Source organism: Carex rostrata, chromosome 19, assembly GCF_964058835.1.
Source record: "Carex rostrata chromosome 19, lpCarRost1.2, whole genome shotgun sequence".
NCBI classification, from domain to species: Eukaryota; Viridiplantae; Streptophyta; class Magnoliopsida; order Poales; family Cyperaceae; genus Carex; species Carex rostrata.
Window position 1 is genome coordinate 9,219,510 of NC_135936.1, and position 23,100 is coordinate 9,242,609.

The following is a 23,100-nucleotide window of genomic DNA, read 5'->3' on the forward strand; positions in this document are numbered from 1 at the left end:
AGTGCCACAGTGATTTAATATATTAATTATTAGAATTATGTGTCCAGTGAGGCAGTGATTCAATAGATCTCTGTATGAAAATTGTCTCCTTATATTCCTTCTAAACAAAAGCCACCTCTATACTTGAAATTTGTCTCATTTAATAAAATTTAATTGGGCATCATCTACTAGTTATATTACAAAAAATAATTTGAATGAACCGAGATTCCCAAAATGAATGTGAATTAAATATATTTTTTTTTTCCCTGAGGTACAATGTTGTAGTGACCTAACAAATTAGCTTAAACAAATTGCACATAAGAGAATTCAGCTGTTTAATGAATCCATGTGGCGGTTATTCCAATGGCTGCCAAGTCACTAGAGCACAACACTGTACGAGATCCAAATATCCAATCCTTGGAAAGTGCATATGTTCCGCGAACTCAATAAGATAACTAAAGGGATTAGACTGATTTGGACAAATGGGCGGTGTGAGAGCAGTGTAAGTGTAACATTTGATAATGATCTCTGTATGGATCATGTAATGTACCCAGGGGCGGATTCAGGTTTTCTGTCAGGGTAGGGCACTAATCGGATTCAAATTATTTAATCGGGTTCAAACCCATTAACTAATCGGGTATGCTAACTGATTTCTTCTCGCAAGAGATAGAAATGGAAGATCGCTGGATGAGCGCTTCTTCAGAACTGAGTAGATGCTTTAATCAATCCAATCCAATTTTAAATCACCTTAGGCTAAACAAAATAGAGATTAATTTCTAAGCAGTTTTTATTTTACCAGTTTAATCTCTTTTATGTTGCAGTAAAATAGTGGCAAACAGAAAACTGGTATACTGTTGCCCAATTAACTTTCTTTCTTTTTTTCTCAATGGTCTTTTTTTTTCGTTTGCTCTGGCTCGAGAGACGCAAGGGTCTTTGTTTTTTTTTTTTTTTTTTAATTTGCTCACCTCTCCTAGCAGCCAATGAGAATTAAGTGACTTTTTTTTTATTTTGTTGCAAGTGAGTCAATCAAAGCCTCAAAGCAGCGGAGCATTATTTTATTTATTGGGCCAGCGAATCAATCAAAGATTCAAAGTAGTATTTTATTTAATCGGAATTAGACAGCGGAGCAGTCAGATCGAAGCCTGTTATTTATCTTTTAATTCAATCAAGCGGAGCGGGCCTTGTTATAATTTTATCTGGACCAGGGTTAGGCACTGTATCTGAGCCAGGGTTAGGCACAAGAGTAAAAACGTATTGAACTTTAAAAAAATTTCAAATCCAGGGGTAGGCAAGTGCTTACCCCTGGGCCTATGTGGATCCGTCAGTGAATGTAGCCATTGAATATATATATGATTTGCACTGGAATCCTATATATAGTCATGACTCATGACTCATGAGGAGGGGTGGAACTGGAAGAAGATCATTAGAAACAAAGGAACCCTCCATTTAAAATTGAAAGATATATTGATCAATTTAATTTTTTAAATAATTAAATGATAGGTTACATAATTAAAAGGGGATAGAAGAAATAATGTCAAATCTTTCTGGAGATTTTGAATATTATGATGCTTTGATGGAGAAATTTACTATTTTAAAAGATTGTATGGGTACACTAAAAAATTTCCCATGAATATATATGCCCAAACACATACTGAAGTCTATTGAGTCGCTGCTCACAGAACTTCAATAACATATTAAATTACATTAGTACTCTAATCCGTTCAGGGTTTTTCATTTTTTGGCTGCGCTTTTTTTTCTGTGGGTTGGACGGTAAAGTTTGTACCATCTACCATTTTTTTTATCTTTTTATATTAAAAAATAAGTCAATTCTTTTTTAGTTAGACTATGGTACACCATATTTATATTACACAAGGTTTGCGCTATGGCTTCATATTTCTATTTTACAGCAATTTCTTGCTATTTAAAAATAAATAGTAAACAAATTCTAATAAATATAAAATTTTGTTTATAAATATATTTTGATACAAATATTATATTTTACAGTTTGAGTTGACTATCTGAACCTTAGAAGTAAAAATAATACATTCATAGGCCAGATCCATCCTTAATATTATATGCGTATTATCTGAAATTTTTATTCATAGGAAATACAAAAAAATAAATAAAAAATGAGAAATAATAGAGTGAAATTTTAGAAATAGGACTGCAAGATCACAGTTTGGAGTTCCGTAGGGATGCCAAATCATACCGCAACATCTGATAAAAAAGAGGAAAAAAAAAAAAAGACGTAGGACTCTAAATGAGAACAAAAATCTGAATTTTTTTTTTTTTTTCTAAATGTAGGATGCCAAATTAGACACAAAAGTTTCTAAAGGAGAAGGAAATGATAAGGCATAAAAAAGAAGCATACCATTGCTCTTCTGAAGATAGCGACAACAATAAAATAAAAAATCACATGGGTGGGGTGGAGATATAGCATCCTACTTAATATATATATATATATATTTTTTCTAATTTGTTGTCTAATTTGAAGTCTCACTTTTAGAAAAAAAATTTCAAGTTTTTGTCTAATTTAATGCTCCACCTTAAAAAAAAAATTATTTGACAATGGTTGCTGTATAATTTAGTTCATGATTTTGTCTTTTATTTTTAAAATTCTACCATATTATTATTTTTATTTTCTATAAATAAAAATTTGGAACGTATTACCATAGGCTCAATGATTCAATATTTCAATCCGCCGAAGAAAAAAAATAGTGAATGATTCAGTGTGCGCAATTGGAGGTGGACAAATGATCTACGGCGACAGCGTCACACCGCACCATATTGAATTATTGATAAGAGCGCTAAAAGTCAAAAAGGACCAAGATTTTTCAAAGCTTGCAAGCCACGAATAAGTTCCTAACAAAAATTGAACCCGATCACAAATTCACAATCAGTTTCATGACATCTTGTCTTTTTTCTAAAATCATCAGTTCATCACATGGAATTCAGAAACAAACAAAATAAAGTTTTGTAAACTGCAGGTGCTGTTTCTTAATTCCTTGGTTACGTTCTTTTATTGCCAAATAACATGTCACACAAAAAAAAGTATACGTCTCTTGACCCAAGTAAATAATCACTCTCTTCCTTATTCACCGAATATTTTTCTTCGGTCCTTTCACACCTTGTTTGGATGGAGAGTACACGTAGGGATGGTTCCCTTGAATCGTGTTTGGTTGACATTAATTATATCGGAGCTGAAATGTACATGAGGTGAAAAGTTTAACTTTATATCATTATAATTAATAAAATCGGTTTCTCTTTTAAATTAGTGTAATAGATAGAAATTTTTTTTGTTATAAATATTTTTAGAAAAAATAATACAAATGCTAAATCATATACCTTACATATATAATTCTCATACAATATTTTTTTCTCAAACTTACAACAGTCACCTAATTTCTCATTAACCTCCTAAATTTTACTCAACTAAACAAGAAATAAAATGAAAATGAAAGTTAAATTTATTTTATCTCATTAATCATTCAAACACAGAGAAGTTAAATATGTTAATATTCATTTCTATTCCATTTCATTCCCTTCTATTCTTTATCTCCCATTCCTTTCTCTACTCTCCATCCAAACAAGGTGTCAAAGTGAGATTTAGAAATTTTTGAAATACAATAGTGGAGGGAGCCGAACAAATTTTCAATCACCCCGACTATATAAGATTTCCCTTGTTCTAAATCTGTGTTGTAAAAAAATGAGGGAGTGGCATTGATCATCCTGTACTTGGACCGAAACTTTAATTCAGTCATTACCACTTTTGGAATAAAAAATAATGGGATTGACTAACTATCCCCCACTTAATTTTCCTCATTCATCCCCTAGTCAATAATTACCTGTGGTGACCTCTCATTAACTAGACATCATTAATCACTTCAGAAACCGTCTAATATTTGATAGATTTTACAACTGACGGGTGCAAATATGGATACCTATGCATGCAAGTGTTAATATATAATATATCAAGTATTTATACCTAAGATACTAAGTATTTCAAAAAAAACCCCATCTGATACTAAGTATTTTTTCTAATTTGTTGTCTAATTACAAGTATTCATACATCGTCATGCAAGTGTGAATAGTTCATGTATCAAGTATATGTATCTAACAAATTCTATGAATTCTTTTCCCATGTGGCACTGGATGATATCTGAAAGTATTAATATAAAATATTGCAAGTATTCATACATCGTCATGTAAGTGTGAATAATTAATGTATCAAATGTTTGTATCTAACAAATTATATCAATTTTTTTTCATATGACACTAGATGATATCTTAAAGTATTAATATCAAGTATTGCAAGTATTCATACATCTTCATGCAAGTGTGAATAGTTCGTGTATCAAGCTGTTGTATCTAACATATTCTCTATCTTTTTTTTTTTCCTTGTGGCACTAGATGACACTTGAAAATATTAATATCAAGTATTGTAAGTATTCATACTTATAACTGAAGTATGAATTATTACGTTGTAAAATATCTTAATTTAATAAAAAAAATTACAAATTACTCTTTTTGTGCTTTATTGTATTACTCTGTTTGGTGCTTGATTGTTATTGTAAAGTAACTTAAATCAATTAATATGCTGGTGTATAGTTACTAAGAAAAGTATTCATAATTGTTATAGTCTTGAAATTTAAATCAATTCATTAAACTAACAATTGAAATTTACAACTTATTATTATTTTTAGTTAATTAAATAAGAAATTAATATTTGACTAGCTAAAAGATAAATTTGATTTATATAAGATTATTATTAAACCAAATTACAAATTACAAATTTATAAAAATTAAGTTTTATAGATAATATTTTCATACTTAAAAATTTTAATTTGTTACATATTAGAAATAAGTAGTTTTATAAATATATAATTGTTAATAAAATATTTGTTGATTAAAGTTAATAAAACTATAAATAAGTTTAAAATTAAAAATGATGAACCTTCGAGAATTTCGTAGCTAGTAGCTTTTGGAATGTAAATCCAGTCAAACTAATTTAATCTAAATTATCTCTTTATTTTTTATCTTATTTTGATTTTGTTTCTTTGAAAAGTCTCAACCGTTAAAATACATTCAACCAAAATCTCAAGAACAAAGATATTAGTTCCATTCTTTCTAATACGCCTATGCCGTTAACCCAAAACCCATTAACCCCGAAACTCTTAAACTCAACCCCACATCTCTCTCCCTTTGCTCCCCCAGTGCACCCTCTCTTTCTCTTGTTGTATGTAATCAAGCACAGATCTCGCTCCTCCAGCACACCAAACGAACTCTGAGCTATCTTCATTTCTTTCTTCCCTCTCTTTCACCGCATGAGTCACAACTCCAACTTCTATTGCTCGAAGAAGAAAAACCTGGTTTTGATCTGGTTGTGCAATTGGAGTTGGATAGAGTTAGTGAAGAAGAGAATTGGAGTAATAGAGTTATGTTATTGCGATTTGAAAAGGTAAAGGTGGGAAGAAAGAGGTGGTGAGATCGAATTAGAGACATCATTGGAGAGGAGAGGAGAGGAGGGGAGAGGTGGTAGTATGAGTGTTAAAAGGTTGAGAATTATGCTTTTCTAAAACTTTGAAATGGAAAGATAGAGAGAAAGATAGTGTACTGGACACTTGTAATGATTTAATAGTTATAAAAGTTCCGTAAACAGTTAGAATTCGTTAATGGGGGACTAACGGGGATAACAGACGGAAGAAAAAAAATATTTTTCCAAAAATAATAATCATTTATTTCCCAACAAATCAATCTTTTATTTTCTAAAAATAAAAAAAAAGTTGCGATTTGTAAGTTTCAGCTAATTCCAATTTATCTGAAATCAATTAAATGCACGGAGGTGAGGTGATACAGTTCAGCTGAATTTTTTTCCTGTACCTGGTAATTTTGAAAATGATGTTATTTTATTCAAAAGTTTAATTTATTTAATACTAGAAAATTCTGATTGGATTAAAATTATATCCGAAATGCATGCGTCGCAATGATTGGACGCTTATATTCAAAATTACCATCGGAAGAATTTCTTTTGAAATAAGTGATAAAATGACCACATGCTTTATTCAACGGAAACAAGCTTTTAGTACAACATGATTACAAACAAAATGTTCATGGTTTCGATATTCGAACTCTGTAGCCGGCATAATTTATCATTTTGTTAAACAGTAAATTTTATAACAATTTACAAAACAGGAAATGTGCATGGTTTCGACTCTTTTACTATTTTTATTGCAAATTATGCAATATTGTGAAATTAACTAAAACGGAGGAAAAAATAAATAAATATTTAGTCTAGTGATAAAATACAACATCTTTCATATGTATATAGAGGAGGGATTCAATTACACTATTTTTTAGTGACACCGAATAACACTCTAATATTTTTTTTTATAGAATTTGGTAGATGCTTATACTCTATATTTTCAAAGTCCAAACAGTCGATCCAAACCGTTCAGCATAATGAATATGTTAAAATGTGCTTGCAAATCAAATTTTATATTTTTTTGAATTTTTTTACTATTTATTAAGATGAGTACAAAAATTCAAATGGTCTAATTATAGCAATTTTGTTAAATACTTAATAAATAGTAAAAAAAATATAAAATTTGATATGCAAGCATATTTTAATATATCCATTATGTTGATCGGTTTGAATCTACTATTTAAACTTTAAAAATTGAGAGTGTAATTCGGTGTCACAAAAAAATGTGTAATTGGATCCCTCCTCTTTTAAGTATTGCCACGTGTCTGCAAGTCAAAATATTTTGGCTGACTATTTAGCCAAGAAAGGCATAATAGAAACATAGGAAAATGGGTTTACATATCAAATATATAGGCAGGAGGGGACCCCCGCCCCTGAATTTTCAAAAACAGTGCTAAAAATCTGCTTATTATAGTTCTGTCCCTCTCTGGAATTTAAATTGCCTCTCTTGAGTCCAATATAAATTGTCTGTAGCCCAAGGTAATTTCGGGTGAGCCCAACATCTAAACTCTGGAGCCCAACAAACTTAAATCCATCAAATCAATTACCAAACTTTTTGGCACTGAGCCCAAAGTAAACAAACAAAACAATTATTTGATGAAGAAAAAAGACCGCAGCTCTGTCTCTCTCTCTCTTTGGAAATTGAAACGCACCCTCCCATTTTCAAGTAATTTAGAATTTTTATTATGTTGATTGATATGTTTTTTTTGTTATGTTGAATTGTACCATATTAGCTAATGAATTTTAATCCAATAAGCTAATTAAATCTGATTTCTGCCTCTCCCGGCAGAAATCCTGCGTTTGCCCCGTATATAGGGACTTCAGGTACATGGCTTTGTTTTAAACTGACTCTTAATGCAAATAAGACCTGATGGTCTGATACGATGCATTTTAGTTGGGCTCGACCCAATGTAAAAGATTACAGAGAGACCTGAACCTATCTTGGGCCGGATATTATGGTAATCAGACTGGACAATACCATTACTTAATTTCAATCAGGGCTTTAGTAAAAAAAAAACATAGCCTTGATATGATATGAGCCAGTAAAATTATATATGCGCTTGACCAAAATACTTCAAATTTAATGTTCTGCTATGGACAGCAATCTCTTCAGAATCAGAGGCTGTCCATGGATCTAATGACTGATCATGACCGTCCGATTTATATTAAGGTTCGCACAATAATTTCAAAATTTGTATAGTCAAGACTCAAATGTGTACAACTGTTGATGCGGATTAGACAGCTCTGATTGAACATCAAACCATCCACTCCTAATCTCTTGAACAATGTGACTGTATGTGCAATGTATTTATATCCTCGTTACAAATATTTTACAAATATTTCAAATGGAGTAAGCAAGGGAGTTAACAAAATCTTTTCTGTATCATATTCGATCCAATATGATGAGTATAAGTAAATTTTTTTTTTTCTAATTAACTTAACAAGTATGAATATGAAAAAGAAAAGGAAAATCGTTAACTTATTATAAGATACAAATATGGATAAAAGTTATTTTGTATTCGTTAGATATATATAATTGATAAATGTTAAATTAATATGATATTTTAATTTATACATATTACTATATTCTTTTGTGTTATTATGATTAGAATAGTTTATACATATTATAATGTAAATATCGGTAATCATATAAATGGTTAATGTATTTGATAATTACTAGTTATTTATTTTGTTGTTTATTATATTAACTGGTAAAGTCAAAATTTAGGATCTGTTCGGCTGCACAATTCCATCTGGAAATTACGTGGGTTTGAACTTGATGGATTGAAATTTCTAATTGAGCGTTCGGCAGCCCATTTTATTTCCAAAAATTCTGGAGGAAACACCCCACTAAAATTTAGGACCTATTGGGCTAAACAATTCCATTTGAGAATTACGTGGGTTTGAATTTGATGGATTGAAATTTCTAATTGGATGTTCGGCAGCGCATTTTATTCCCAAAAATTCTGAAGGGAACACCCACTCGTTCCCCTTTTCTTTGTAAAATAAAAAACGTGAACTCCTAGTACATTTTTTTTGCCCAATCTCTCTCTCTTCTACTGGGACCCACGTCACCCATTCTTTTTAATTCTTTTTCTGCCTCCAACTCCCCCACGTGGCTCTGTCATCTCTCTTCCACTTTAACACTATTTTATCCATTTTCATGTATATATAAGGCGAGAGGGGACCAATTCATTTCAATTGTGAGACTAATTAAATAGTCCGGACCGGCATTTTTTTTAATTACATATTTTAAATATTTGTTTGTTTATAAACATTTAATTTTTGATATGTTTTTAATTGTTTTTTTTAACATATTTTACATATTTATTTGTTCTCTAATTTTTGTAATTACATATTTTTAAATGTTTGTTTGTTTATAAATATTTTTTTTGTAAATGTTATTAATAGTTTATTTTTTGTAAATGTTTGTTTGTTTTCTAATTTTTGTAATTACATAATTTAAATGTTTATTTTTTTGTAAGTGTTTGTAAAAGTTTCTTTTTTTTAAATGTTTTTAATTACATATTTTAGTTGTTTGTTTGTTTTCTAATTTTTGTAATTATATATTTTAAGTGTTTGTTTGTTTATAAGTGTTTATTTTTTTGTAAATGTTTTTAAATGTTTATTTTTTGTAAATGTTTTTAATTGTTGTTTCCTTATTTTTTTTAATTTTTTTTAATTTATTTTAATTTATTTATAAATATTTTCTTATTTTATTTGTACCATTTTAGTAATATTTTTTATTAGAAATGGTTCATCTTTTTAATATTATTATTTAATCAATTTTATTTAATTTAATTAATATAATTTAAAAAAAATTATATTTAATTACTTTTTTATATTAAACTAACTTTAACTTAATTGATTAAAATCAATACAGAACATAATGCTATACTATTCAAAAATAATAATTAAATAAAAAATCATTTATAAGTAAACTAAACTAAAACAATTAAGTAAATATACATATTTTAAAATAAATAAAGATTTTCCACAATTAATCTCATGATACAAATGAACACTCATTTTCTCATATTTCCATAATTAATCCAGTGCATTCCGTACCCGTGGGTTCCCACTTTTTCAAAAGTGAATTCCCATTCCCATTCCGTAATTCCGTAACATCCAAACACGCCTCAAAGATAGAATACGAGTAAGACAAATTTTGTGTGGGTATGTGTATGAAAATGTCACAACGGGGACAACGGACAGATGGGTCCCATCAGCAACAAAAGCATAAAATTAGATAATGTCGGAGCAAATATTATAAATTTCGTTCAGTATATAATTCTTCATTTTTTCGTTGGAGAACAATGAATATGTATTACTATATATTCACAAGTAAAATATACAAATGAAAGATAAGCAAAATTTTATAACAAAAAAAAAGTGAATCCTACACTAAATAAGAGATAAATAAAACTTACGGAAGCAAATCAAAATATGCAAAACATGAGAGAGATTTACGGAAAAGTTTTGGGATTTTTGTATATTTTAATATTTCTTCAGAAGGGCAAACAACTCAGGATCCCTAAATTCAAAGTTGAAGCAATAGAACAATTAAAATAAAAGAAGACATGCATGCTTCTACTAGAATATTATTTCTCTTAACCTCGGAAATAAATCAAATAATAACGTGAGCTGATATTCTAATTAATGTAAGCAAAAATAATACCTCCACGTGGTACGTAGTTGCATCCCTGTAAGCTGGCTTTAACATGAATTGTTGAAATAGACGTGATGGCACGTAAATTACGAGGTAGTAAATATATATGCATTATTATTTATTTAGATATTTTTATTCTTTATTTTTTTTTCAAATAGACGTAATTTTGTGGATTTGTGGTGAAAAGTAAGGACCAATAGTCTTAATAGGAAGAAGATATTTTATGGATTTTCTTTGAGTTGGCTTTCAACGGAAAAGAAGAATATGAAACTTTTTATATGTACATGAAATTAATTATCTGAAAAATAAGGGTATATATAAATAGCTAGCAACGATATATAACAGTAGATAGAAAAGGAGTGATGTGATGTGTGACGATTAAGACCCCAAATTCCCATTGAAAAAACAAAACACCAGCTGTGGTATTTGAAATTGTCAAAGAAGAGAAGCGGTGCACAATTTACGGTTGATATATATATATATGACATGAAAATCATATTGCAAACTATGATGTAAATATTTGCGGCCATTTTTATTAATATCCTTAAAAAAAACTTAATTTTAAAAATAACTCTACATTGAATTTTTTTTTTTTTAAAATGTCCCAACCGCCAGGCCCACGGGCGGGTCACAGCACTAGTAGACCGCCCGTGGAACGGGCGGTTCACTGTTTACTATTTTTTTTTTTAGAGATTTTAGTATTTTGATTTAAATAATTTTGTGAAAAAAGTTTTCTTATTTAGAGTGTATGCCAAAAAATAAAATATTTGATATATTTACGAAGTGATGTCGTAAATCTTTATAACTTTGATTATTTTTATTTTTATTTTTTTGGTGAACTTTGATTTTATTTTTTTTATTTTATATCACAAGTCTAAATATAACACTAATGAAGGATTTGACCTTTATTCTGGTTTTTATAATATATGTATAATATATACATATGTACATATATACATATACATATACACTATCTACATATCTACATATATACATATACATATACATATACATATACATATACATATACATATACATATACATATACATGTACATGTATACATACATGTACATATACATATATACATATCTACATATATACATATACATATACATATATACACATGTACATATACATATATACACATGTACATATACATATATACACATGTACATATACATATACACATATGTACATACACACATACACACATACACACATACATATACACATATACACATATAAACATATACATATATTATATGTATAATATACATATATATACATGTAGAGTAAGGCTACGCTACTTCGTGAATTAAACGGAGCGTTTTAATTCGCGCTCATATCTCTAGTTTTGAAGTCTAAATAGTCGATCCAAACCGTTAGTGTAACACCGTGAACTTTTAAAATTCAGATTTAATTAAAATAATAAGTGGTTAAATCAAATAATATATATATACGTATATACGAAATTAGTGACGTGGATGGTGAAAAATAATTATACGATTAATTGTGTTAAGAGAGAGGAGCAATTGGGGTTATATAACTCATTTAAACAATATCGAACAAGTGGAGGGTTTATTTTGCAAAAATACCACTTACAAGTGGGGGCCCCTTGTCATTCCCTCCTCTTCCCCTCCTTCCTTTCCTTTCCTGCCCCCATCTTTTTTTTTTTCTTCTTTCCTTTGTTTCCGCCAAGAGAGAAAGAACGAGGGAGAGAGAGAGTGAGAGAGAGGCACCCCGGTGACCATTTTGCCCGAAAACCGAGATCTAGGAAGAGGAGCTCAAATCTCGTACATCCATCCGTTCCATCGGTAATTCCCCTTTCTATTTCTCTCTCATTTCGTGATTCCTTGTTTTTAGGGTTTCGGTGAAAACCCGTAGAATCGTACCAAATTGATTATTCCGTGCCTTTGTTGTTTCTAAAGTGTAAATTGATTGATTCCGTGTTCCAAAGTGCAACCAAATTTCCAAATTACGAATTTTCCCAAAAATTGATTAGGGTTTAAATTGTAAAAGTGCCGGAATTTAATAAATTGACCTATGGATAGATCCTAACGAGCACGGCTAGCGGGATTGACGAGCTTACCGAGTCGCGAGATCGCGGACCCTCTACGTGCCCTACATAACCAGGTGCGGGGGTTCACGGGATCTGTTTTGGGGTTTATTCAGAGAACTAAATAACGGTGCATATTATTATATTTATGTTGATTGCTTGATTTAAATAAATTGTGCATAGCATGTTGAATCTCTGATTGAAAGCATTTGTTGCCGCATTGCATTAATTGTGATATTAGTGTAATTGAATTGTATAACTGTTATGATTCTCATGTTGGTACGGTTTATCGATTGTTGATCTGTCGTTTTGAATAAGTGAGTGGAACCACAGTATGACTTGGATTGATTGTGTGAAGTGAACAGTGTATCATAGTGGAAAGTCTAGCTAGCTACTAGACTTTCATCCAGGACCCTTATGCGCATCTGGAGAATGGCCCTAGTGAACCCAGTACCGGTTGGGTAAGGGAAGTGCAGTGTAATTTTAGGTAGAACTGTGGTTCAGTGGTTCAGTGGTTCAGTGATTCAGTGAAAGTGTCGGTGATTCTTTTTGAGAAAATTTATATTCTGTTGCATATTCGCGGAATATGCCCGTGCATATTTTAAGTGATGAATTGATGAAATTGTATGACTTGAAACCAGAAATTAGAACTGTTAAGCCGGAGGTGATCGATAGTTGATATCTGTACCTCATAACCAGACGTATATATATTATATCTGTGAAACCAAATCTTTCTGGAAATTCGTTGATTGATGTTGATGAGATGTGAATTGAAATCCGTTTGAATCTATTCCCGGTACATGTGCATTTATTATTGTTGGTGAATAATTAAATAGAAGCTCTATTGCTAGTGTATTTAGTTCTGGTGATGGATTTCTCACAAATCCAGTAGCCCTTTAAATTCCGCACTGAGAAAACGGATGACAGGTTTTCTCACCCCCTCCCCTCGGGGAATTTTTCCCTTTGAACTGATATGTGCAGGTAAACGCGAGTGAAGTGGGACTCGGGCTCGACGCGTGAGTTTAGGCCGAGCTAATAGGTTATGCCAAACCCTTTTATGTCCATTTTGAATGTGTAGTTGAACCCGTAGTCGGTTATTTTGATGAATAGGTTGTTATCGAACCGTATTATGTTCTAAAACCCTAACGGTATGTTTTAAATGGTTGTTATGATTTAAATGTTGAAATTGCATTTTAAATGTCATTAAAATTGCTAGTGAATGGGGAATAATTGTTTAGTTATACGGGAATTTGATCGGGTTTGAAAACGGGGTGAAATTTCACGAAAATGGGCAAAGGAATGAAAATCAGTACCCTTATTGCGGGCCGCAATGAGAGTAGACAGAGGGAATTTCGCAGATTAAAAATCCAACCAGGCCATTGCGGGCCGCAATACATTTATTGCGGGCCGCAATGAATGGAGGCAGAGGCGAATTACAGAGGCTGGAAATTTTGGGAGTGTTGCGGGCCGCAATAGCCCTATTGCGGGCCGCAATGGGGATTCTGAAAAATGCTATTTTGGGTATAACTTAGTCAAATCAAATCGGTTTTGAACCAAACTTGTTTTAAATCAAATCATATGATAATGGGATTGAATTTCAATGAAAATTATGTGAAATTTGACTAATTTGGGCTGTCGGTTAAAGGATTTGCATACCATTTGACTTCTCCCAAATAAAATTCTCCGGGCTCTATTGAGCGGTGCTTCGTAACCTCAGACAACGCTCGCAGGGGGCTGCCGCCCCCCTGCCACCCCCCGCAGACTAATAGAATGAGGCCCACCCACATAAACATATATCAATATATATATATATATATAGATCTGCATGAACAAAACCGCATTTTAAAATGAAACTGCGCGACCCCCTGTCCCGGGGTGTGACAGTTAGATATTTAATCTATATTAAAATGTGCTTGGAAACCAAATTTTACATTTTTTTTTGAATTTTTTTACTATTTATTAAGAAGGTTTGAAAATCACTGTTTTTTAATGCCTACCGTCAAACGAAAACTTAAACTGAATATTTGAGGCCCTAAACGACATTTTTTTGAAATTCTGATGCTTCCGATACGACGATGCCCGGTATTCCTTTTTAGCAACAAGATAAGTTTGTAATATAATTTCTTGCCATTTTTTCCTTTTTAGCCCCTCCCAAACAAGAATTAGGATGTAAGCTTAGCATTGTTTCGGGAGTGAGGTTTTGGTACTTTGCAAGGCGCTCATCGATCCGTACTATGGATCCATATCTTTGTTTTCAAAGGTCCAAGCAGTCGATTTGAAATTTTCAACATGATCTTCATATGAAAGTGTACTTGGAGATCGAATTTTACATTGTTTAGTATTTTTCTACTATTTTTAAAATAAATAAAAAATCACCGAATTTAAAAATTTTGAACATCCAAAAGTAGTGATGTTCAACCTATCTACAAAAGTAAAAAAAAATTATACACAAAGTAAAATCCGGTCTCCAGCTACATTTTCATATAGAGATCATGTTGAGCTGTTCGGATTGATCGTTTGAACTTTGAAAACATAGATATGAATCCATAGTACTGGCTGATCCGCATGTTTCTGACTTCTATTGTTTTCGAAACCCCATGTTCTAAACAAGAATCTCTGTTTTTGGTCTGTGATCTAGGTGCTCACCCACATAAAAAAATTGTTTTAGTATATTTAATTTTGTTCACTAACATGTGTCTTTAAGTTACAAATATTTATTTTACTTTCATAATGTTATTTTTTTTTTCCTGATATGTGGCTTTAGAACTAGCCATGTATTTTTACAATTCAGAATATTATAATTATAGGATTTGTTTACCGTCTTAACCAATAAATGTTTTTTTGCAACCCTTGTTTGAAGTTCAAAATGATATATAAGAGAAAGTTTTGCCTACTTGTACTATTGAGGGGCAAGTTGTAATGTCGATTAATTGCACAATTGAGGGTTAATTGTATGCCTATGTAGCTTGGAGCTTAATTAATAGATTAATTTTAATTGATAGATACTTTTTAGATTTTGAGTACTTAGTTCTGCTTGCATAATTTTCAATTTTAGTTAGCGATATTTTCTTTGTGTTTTGTGTGGATAATGCATTTTGCCTCAATACAGGAGCTTATGGAGAGGCCTATTCGTCTAAAAATGAGTAAAAGAGGTGATAAACAATCCGAAAATGAAGCCGAAAATGTAGCCGAAGAATCAGAAGATAGTGTAGAAATGAGCGAAACAGTTGATGAACAATCTGAAAATGTAGCCGAAGAATCTGAAGAGAAGGTAACGCAATAGTAGAAATTACATCTATTGATCATACTGAGCTAGCTAGTGCTTTTGTTTCTTTTCTTCTGGTGATCCTTGCGTACTCGGTAAATTTTGTTATTTTTATGAATCCAACCATAGGAACCCTAACAAACATGAGAGTGTTATTTTTATGAATCCTTGCGTACTCGGTAAATTTCTTCTGGGGATTTTTTTATTCTTTTTTCTGGGGGAGGTTGTAGAGATCTTTCAAATACTCTCATGAACATCCATTTATGTTGAATTTTGGATGCCACAGAATTTATAAGCATTCTTTAATTTCGGTTGACCTTGTTCATTTTTAACCGATGAAAACAAAGTAATTTGAAAAGAGCATATTTATTCTGATATTATATCCATAAAGCACTATTGTTGGTTTTGTACTCTACTCATACTCCGCATATTTATTTCCATTTCCAAAGTCTGAATAATTGATTTGAATCGCTCAACATTATATCAATATGAAAATGTGGTTGGAGATCCAATTTTATATTATTTGAAACTTTTTTACTTTTTTTTAGATAGGTACTAAATCACTTGCTTGAATGGTCTAAAACCATCTTATAACAATGATTTTATACCTATCTAACAAAAATAGTAAACAAAATCCAATCAAAAAAAAGTTACAATATATCAGTGTATTTCTGTAAATTTTTTATTTAATTAAAACAAAGTTGAAATATCAAAATATTTTATACAAACATAGAGAAAATTGATAAGATCTAACGGTTTCATTTTAATATTTAAGTTTTAAATTTAATAATAAATACATAATAAAGACATAAAAATAAAGATATTTGTACTCTCTCATTGTCATATTAATATTTATAATTTCTTTATTAAAAACAATTTTTTTTTTAATTTCTAATGGATTCACATAATTTTTTGCCTATCATTGAAGATTGCTTATTTTGCGAGACATCAACCAACTTTGTTTTACGACATCACTTCGTAAATATATCAAATATTTTATTTTTTGGCATACACTCTAAATAAGAAAAAAAAATTCACAAAATTATTTAAATCAAAATACTAAGATCTCTAAAAAAAAAACATAGTGAACAGTGAACCGCCCGTCCCACGGGCAGTTTGCTAGTGCTGTGACCCGCTCATGGGATGGGCGGTCCGCTTGTGTTTTGGACCGCCCGTGGGCCTGGCGGTTGGGGCATTTAAAAAAAAAAAAATTCAATGTAGGGTTATTTTTAAAATTAAGTTTTTTTTTAAGGATATTAATAAAAATGGCCGAAATATTTGTAACCTGCAGCTCATCGATCGGTGGCTTTCGATTATTGATGGATCTAGGAATATTAATTTGGTCAAATTGCCATTAATTATATTTCTAAATGTAAGACTTGAACAACGCTCCAGCGTCTCTGACTGCCTTAATTACAAATGAATATTAAACGGAAGACTCGTTCAACATTCAACGCACAAGCAATTTTAAATGGCTCATTAAGCATATCCATCTTAAATCTTAATTACACTGCTAATGTCGTCATAAAACGTCAAATTTGGCTTAGATAATTAATTACATTGCCACTATTATATATATACAATTGATTTGTATTATTAATTACAATGATGTAAAAGTAATATATTATTGAAAATAAAATCATATTTTAATTAAGACTCATTTAATATTTTGTACCAAGTAATTAAATATTTTTATGAAAAACTAATTTTCATATTTATTGTTGTATTACCAATACTCGACGTCTCAATTTGTTTGAGAATTTAATTAGTGACAAATAACATAGTTGACAATTAATTGCACTTTTAATTTGAAATATTTCAAATTTAAAAATAATTATTATTTCTGCCGACTGAACTAGACTGAAAGGTTAATTAAGTTATCGCCCTCCTGGCTCCTGCTACAGGATTAAATTGTGATAAAAAAATTCTCTATATTAGATTTTAGAATACTTGAATTACTGGTAGAGTGGTAGGCAGGTAGCGACAAAGCATCTTTAACATCACAAATTACGATGGCATATGACTCATATATATATATATATATATCAGCATCACAAAGTACTATTAAACGCCTTGAGGCCCTTGACAAAGTCCGATTAGGTGCCATATCAACATCATCTTTTTGTCAACATGCAGGTTTCACCAATTGGTTGTCACCGTAGAAAAGGTAAATTTTTTTCCTTTTTGTTTTAACATAAATTAGTCTGTTCCCAATTTTTAATACAAACATGCATATGTGTCTCCTACGAGCAATGTCGTAAATAACTAAACTAGACATGATTCTCAAAGAAGACAATTATTTTAACAGCAACTAATATTCTCATGACATGGTCAAGCCTCGATCTGACAAATTAAATAGAGATTCAGCTTCGATAGAAAGCGAATTCAGATACCAGTATACCACCAACCTTGAATTCAAAATGTTTTCTTCGATAGTTGTGCACTCCACTTCCCTCCATGAATAAGCAACTACAATAATTTAAAATTAGTATTTATGACGCACATATATACCTCTGCGAAGAATGCTTCTCCTGTTCCTGTCCTTAATTATGATTATTCAAAAGCATTGACAAAAGAGCAAGGGAATTTAAGAAGAGTTTGCATTTTTTTTTCTGCTTGAGAGAAAGCGAGAAATATGAAGTTAGCAAGGAAAATAACAAGCACCTTGACTGAAACATGGCTTGGCTTGGGCTTGCTTTTAGGTTTTTTCCTCATCTTGGCGCTTTATCTTACCGGCTTTCCGCAATTTATGAGCTTGGACAGTGAGTCTGATCACATTTTCTATTTCTCTTTTGATTCTTTTAATTTTTTTATGACATGAAACTTTTTACCAATATCAAAGAGTGATCATCATGCTTTTTTTACTTGTTCTCTAGCTTATAAACTATCGGAAATAGAGGAAGGTGCATCAAAGGAGGAATTTGCTCTGACTCCACCGTCTACAGGTATATATGTAGGAAAGATAAATAGTGAGGGAAGAAATATAACAGTGGTATGTAATTGTGTAATATAATTCTCGCTACAAACATCTCTTTTAAATTGGTTCTAATTGCATAAACAGAGTTCTGAAAAATTAAAATGGTAAATTTCTTAGGTTGAAAATTTAGTCCCATGATCTGCATTATCTAAGTGGAAATCAATAAAATCTAATTCAAATTTCAAACTTGACTTGTTTATTTATGCCATTGGAGAAATGAAATGAAAGACATTTAAAATATGGAAGCATCTATATCTGTCAATTTTATAGGTGGAGAGACTGAATTTCAAGAAGAAGAGCCCAAAAAAACCGAAGAAATAGTTCCGATGAAGCCAATATGTGACTTCTCAGACTGGAGGTACGATGGCTGTGAGATGCAAGGTGATGGTCGTGCCTTGGGGCAAGAGAACAACTCAATAGTTTACTTTATCCCCCCTCCATCTCAGATTGAGACAGCTGAGGCGCAGGAATGGATGGTTCGGTCTCAGTCCCGAAAGATTGTGGGGATCCGTGAAGTCATTGTGAAATCGATCAACTCATCGTCACCTCCAGCCCCCGAATGTACCATCAGGAAGAATGTACCAGCTTTAGTGTTTGCCACTAATGGGCTAACCTTTAACTTTTGGCATGCATTTAGTGATGTACTTGTGCCGCTTTTCACCACATCACGTGCTTATGATGGCGAGATCCAATTTTTGATAACAGGTAATGCAATTATTTCATTAGTTGGACAGGCTATATAGTTACAGTAACATCAGTATAAATAGGTATTATTACCAGTAAGCAACACAGTTCCATTATATGGTATCAAATGTCCAAATTGATTGTGATCATAATTTTAAAAGATACATGCAGAAGGTTAATGTATAATGGTCTCAGTATTAACATGTTGAACTATTTGGTAAATTAAAATTACAGATTACCAGGACTGGTTTGTTGAGAAGTTCGACAAAATCTTCAAGGCCCTTACCAATTATGAGATCATCAATTTTGACACTGATCGAGAAGTTAGGTGTTTCGACCATATCATAGTCGGTCTCCGGGGCCACAAGGAATTCGGCATCGACCCCGTCAGGGCCCCTCGAAACTATGACATATTTCAATTCCGGATGTTTGTACGAGATTCTTTTTCACTACCACTATGGCTAGACATCCCTTACAAGGTGAATGATAGCCCAGATAAGAAACCACGAATGATGATTATTCTTCGTGGGAGAAGCCGCAAATTTGAGAATGCAGATGAGATCATTGCTGCTGCTGAGCGGGTCGGATTTGAGGTCATTCCAGGCAAGCCCGAAACGGAAAATGTGACTGAGTTTGCAAAAAAGGTCGACTCGTGTGACGTGTTACTTGGTGCTCATGGGGCAGGCCTGACAAACATGGTTTTCCTCCGAACAAATGCCGTTTTTCTCCAAGTGGAACCATTTGGAAACATGAAATGGGCGTGCGACCTCTTTTTAAATGAACCCGCAGCCGAAATGCGACTTAGGGTTCTAGGGTATAATGTTACGGCTGAAGAGACCAATTTGTATGAGAAATATGGCAAGGATAGCCCAGTAATTAAGGACCCCCTTCAGCTCGAGAAATGGGGGAATGCGTCCTTAGTTTATTGGCAAGAACAGACTTTGAGGCTTAATATTACTAGATTTACTCCTGTGTTACAACAAGCACTTCAACTTGTGGAGGAGCAGAGCTAATTCTCTTAGATGGCCTGTTGGGAATATTGAATTAAAAGAGCTAGTAGTCAAATTATTTCATTGTTTATTTTGTAATGTTTTATTTAAATATTATTTTTTTTGTAAAAAGAAGGAAACCAGCAAATTGAGAAATATATATTTTGCATTAATGAATATGAATTCATTCAACAGCACTCAAATTCCATCATTTTGATTAAAATTACTATAAACGATATCACTTGAGAGTTCAGCCCAAGACCTGTTCAAAGTGCCAGGATGGAATTTGGAATGACCAGGATCATCCTCCGCTTAAGTTTATGAAGAATTTTTTTTAGTTCTCCTCTAACTTCCATTGACTTCAACTCATCGTTCATTGGATGATGCTAATTAAATCAAACACATTAAAAATATGATAGGGAGTTGTGTGTTTTCCTGGCTAAAGAGTAAAGAAAGACAGAAACTGTTGACTTCTGAATTTTAAAATATATTAATATTATTACTGAGTACCAATTTGTACATTTAAAGTACATGGGAACTAACAAGTCTCATCAGGAATCAATCAGTTAAAGGAAAGTGCAGACTGCACCATATCATCCATTCATCCCAGGCAATGACCTCGGCATCCCTTACCCCCCATTTAGACCGCTCTCTTCTTCTTCTTTTTTTTTTGCTCAACTGTTGCGACTTGCGAGTGCAAGAGAGAGAGAGAAGGGAAGGCATCTCAACACCAAATAAGGCTTTCAATGAGCTGGAAATTTGTAGGCCTAATAGGCCCAGTAAGGTTGTTCTCGGGGGCCCGTTTCAAATTCAAAGTGCCATGTTCTTTAACAGCAAGCAGCTCTGTACTCGGGGGCCCGTTGGAATCTTTAATCAAATATCACAATTTGTTGATTAAAAATAGGTTTTTAGGTTGAAAGCCACCATGCCATGAGCCAGTTTCATGAATCATGTATTTATCAGTGTCATCTTAGCACTTTGGGGAGATACCCACATGCTGTTGGTTCCAATTTTGTCAAGGCAATCGAAGGAAGGATACCCTCAGATGACCATAGTTATCAATCCCAGAAAAAAATGCAACATCTAAATTTGAATATTTCATAATTAGATGAACCAGGGACTAAACAGTCATTTTTAATTTTTTTTTAGGAGGGGTGGTAGGAAATGATGGAAGAAGATCAATCTCTTACCAGTAAATACAGGGAACCAAGGTCCAATGTCAAGCCATTGAGGCACTGTTTTTTTAGATTTTCCTTAGTTGGTTTTGTAAGACCTTTTAATTGTTTAGTTGTTATGTGAAAGTTCTAAGTTTATGTTAAAATTAAACGAGAAATGAAATTTTCAGTTTGTGTTATTGTTGGTTTTGTAAGACCTTTTAATTGGCTCTATACCTGATGAATGCGCCAAAGGAAATTTTCAGTTTGTTTTCATACTATTTTGCGTGCCTATGCAAAATAAGTCAAAAAAATATAATGTAAATATTAAGGATCTACTTGCGTTCTGGTGGAATGAATGCAGTTCAAAACTGGTCCAATGAACATGTACCAGTTTAAGGTGAAAAGAGGCGACTCTTGAAGCTTAGTAAAATTAATTAAAGACAATAAAAATCCAACGACTGGTATCAGTCGCACATAGATTTAAATTTTTTAATTTGCTTTGGAGGGTTACTATTTATTAATTATCAAAGCATAAATATGATTTTAGATAGATGAGAGATGAAAATATAAGGGCAAAATAGTCATATGACTGAAAATATATAAATTAAATATCAAGTTACTCTACAATCTTCTCTTCCTCCCTATAGAATTGTGGAGCAAGGAACTCCATTCAAATTCTTGTCTTCCTCTCCTACCCCTTCCCTTCCTCCCCTTCCCTCCCCTCTTAATAAATTTGTGGAGCACTTGATGCAATCGTCTTCAAACTTGAATTTTTATTTTGCAGTAAGTCTTCAAACATGATTACTTCTTAGACTTCCGACATTTCATTAATTGAACTTATAAATAGATATGATGTTGATGTTAAAACAAACTATCATTAATGGAGCTAACCACATTTGCTCAAAGACATGTTCTTGTGTCTAAGATTAATATTTCTTCTACAATACACTGGAACAAAAAATATGTCAATAAATTGTTCTTTGGTCATTCCAATCTCCCAATCTGGTAATTTAGTAAAAGAATATAGCGGGATTCAACACCAAGTCTATGGATTAATGATAGTGACATTATTTACTATAATGGAGGAGATCCGAGTTCAAATATATTTGCAATAAGGGGAGAATTGGATTTGAGGAATTAGAACAAATAAACGGTATAAATTAATATTTTAATAGAGCAGTTTTGACTTCATGAAACAAAAAAATGTCCTACCTTTGCGCTAACAATGAAGATTTATGGCTGGATGCAAACACGAGCCAACCCATCCGCTTTGGTTATAATAACGAGTAATGAGACACACCATGCATACATATATGTTTTCCCTATTAACAATCCATCTTATTGAAAGATGTTAATCACCCACCATGCATGTTTAAATTAAGTTAGGATCACATTGACCGTGATGTCGTAATTGATAATTTTGATTATGAACACAAATTATTATAGCATGATACTATATATAGGTGTGGTATATATGATACAATATGTCACACACAAAATTAAAATGATGTACCTCTACAGTTTTCAAATAACTTAAAATCTATAAACATGGGCATAATCATGCGGAAATATGGGGAGGCACTCTCCCCCTCCCGCCAATAAAATTGAAAGAAGTTTGTAAATGGTACTCAACTTTAATGGACTTTAGATAAGGCACCTATGTATCAACAACATTATAAACTTATATTAAATTTACAATTTGTTTACTTGATATAAAAGTTGTTTACTGAATTGTCTGCTAAAGATATTGAGAAGTGATCTTCTTTTTTCAATACTTATATATGCATAAGTTGTTTGTTTGTTAATGTCTGCATGTTGACATGTTATCAAGTTTCTTGTTT

The 23,100-nt window shown here is 31.9% G+C and overlaps 1 protein-coding gene and 1 long non-coding RNA gene across 2 annotated transcripts in view; both read left to right on the forward strand.

Annotated features, from left to right (window-relative positions):
* Positions 1 to 15,594, forward strand: part of LOC144571303 (uncharacterized) — a 79,077-nt gene extending 63,483 nt beyond the window's left edge. The window contains exon 2 of the long non-coding RNA XR_013517467.1: positions 15,297 to 15,594. This is a non-coding gene — a long non-coding RNA (uncharacterized LOC144571303). The remainder of the gene's footprint in view (positions 1 to 15,296) is intronic.
* A 2,259-nt stretch (positions 15,595 to 17,853) lies between these two features.
* On the forward strand, positions 17,854 to 20,289 carry LOC144571719 (alpha-1,3-arabinosyltransferase XAT2-like). Its single transcript, XM_078321082.1, has 4 exons — positions 17,854 to 18,214; positions 18,329 to 18,397; positions 18,700 to 19,134; positions 19,348 to 20,289. The coding sequence occupies exons 1-4, from the start codon at positions 18,088 to 18,090 to the stop codon at positions 20,124 to 20,126; spliced, it is 1,410 nt and encodes a 469-aa protein (XP_078177208.1). The 5' UTR covers positions 17,854 to 18,087; the 3' UTR covers positions 20,127 to 20,289.
* Positions 20,290 to 23,100: the final 2,811 nt, after the last annotated feature.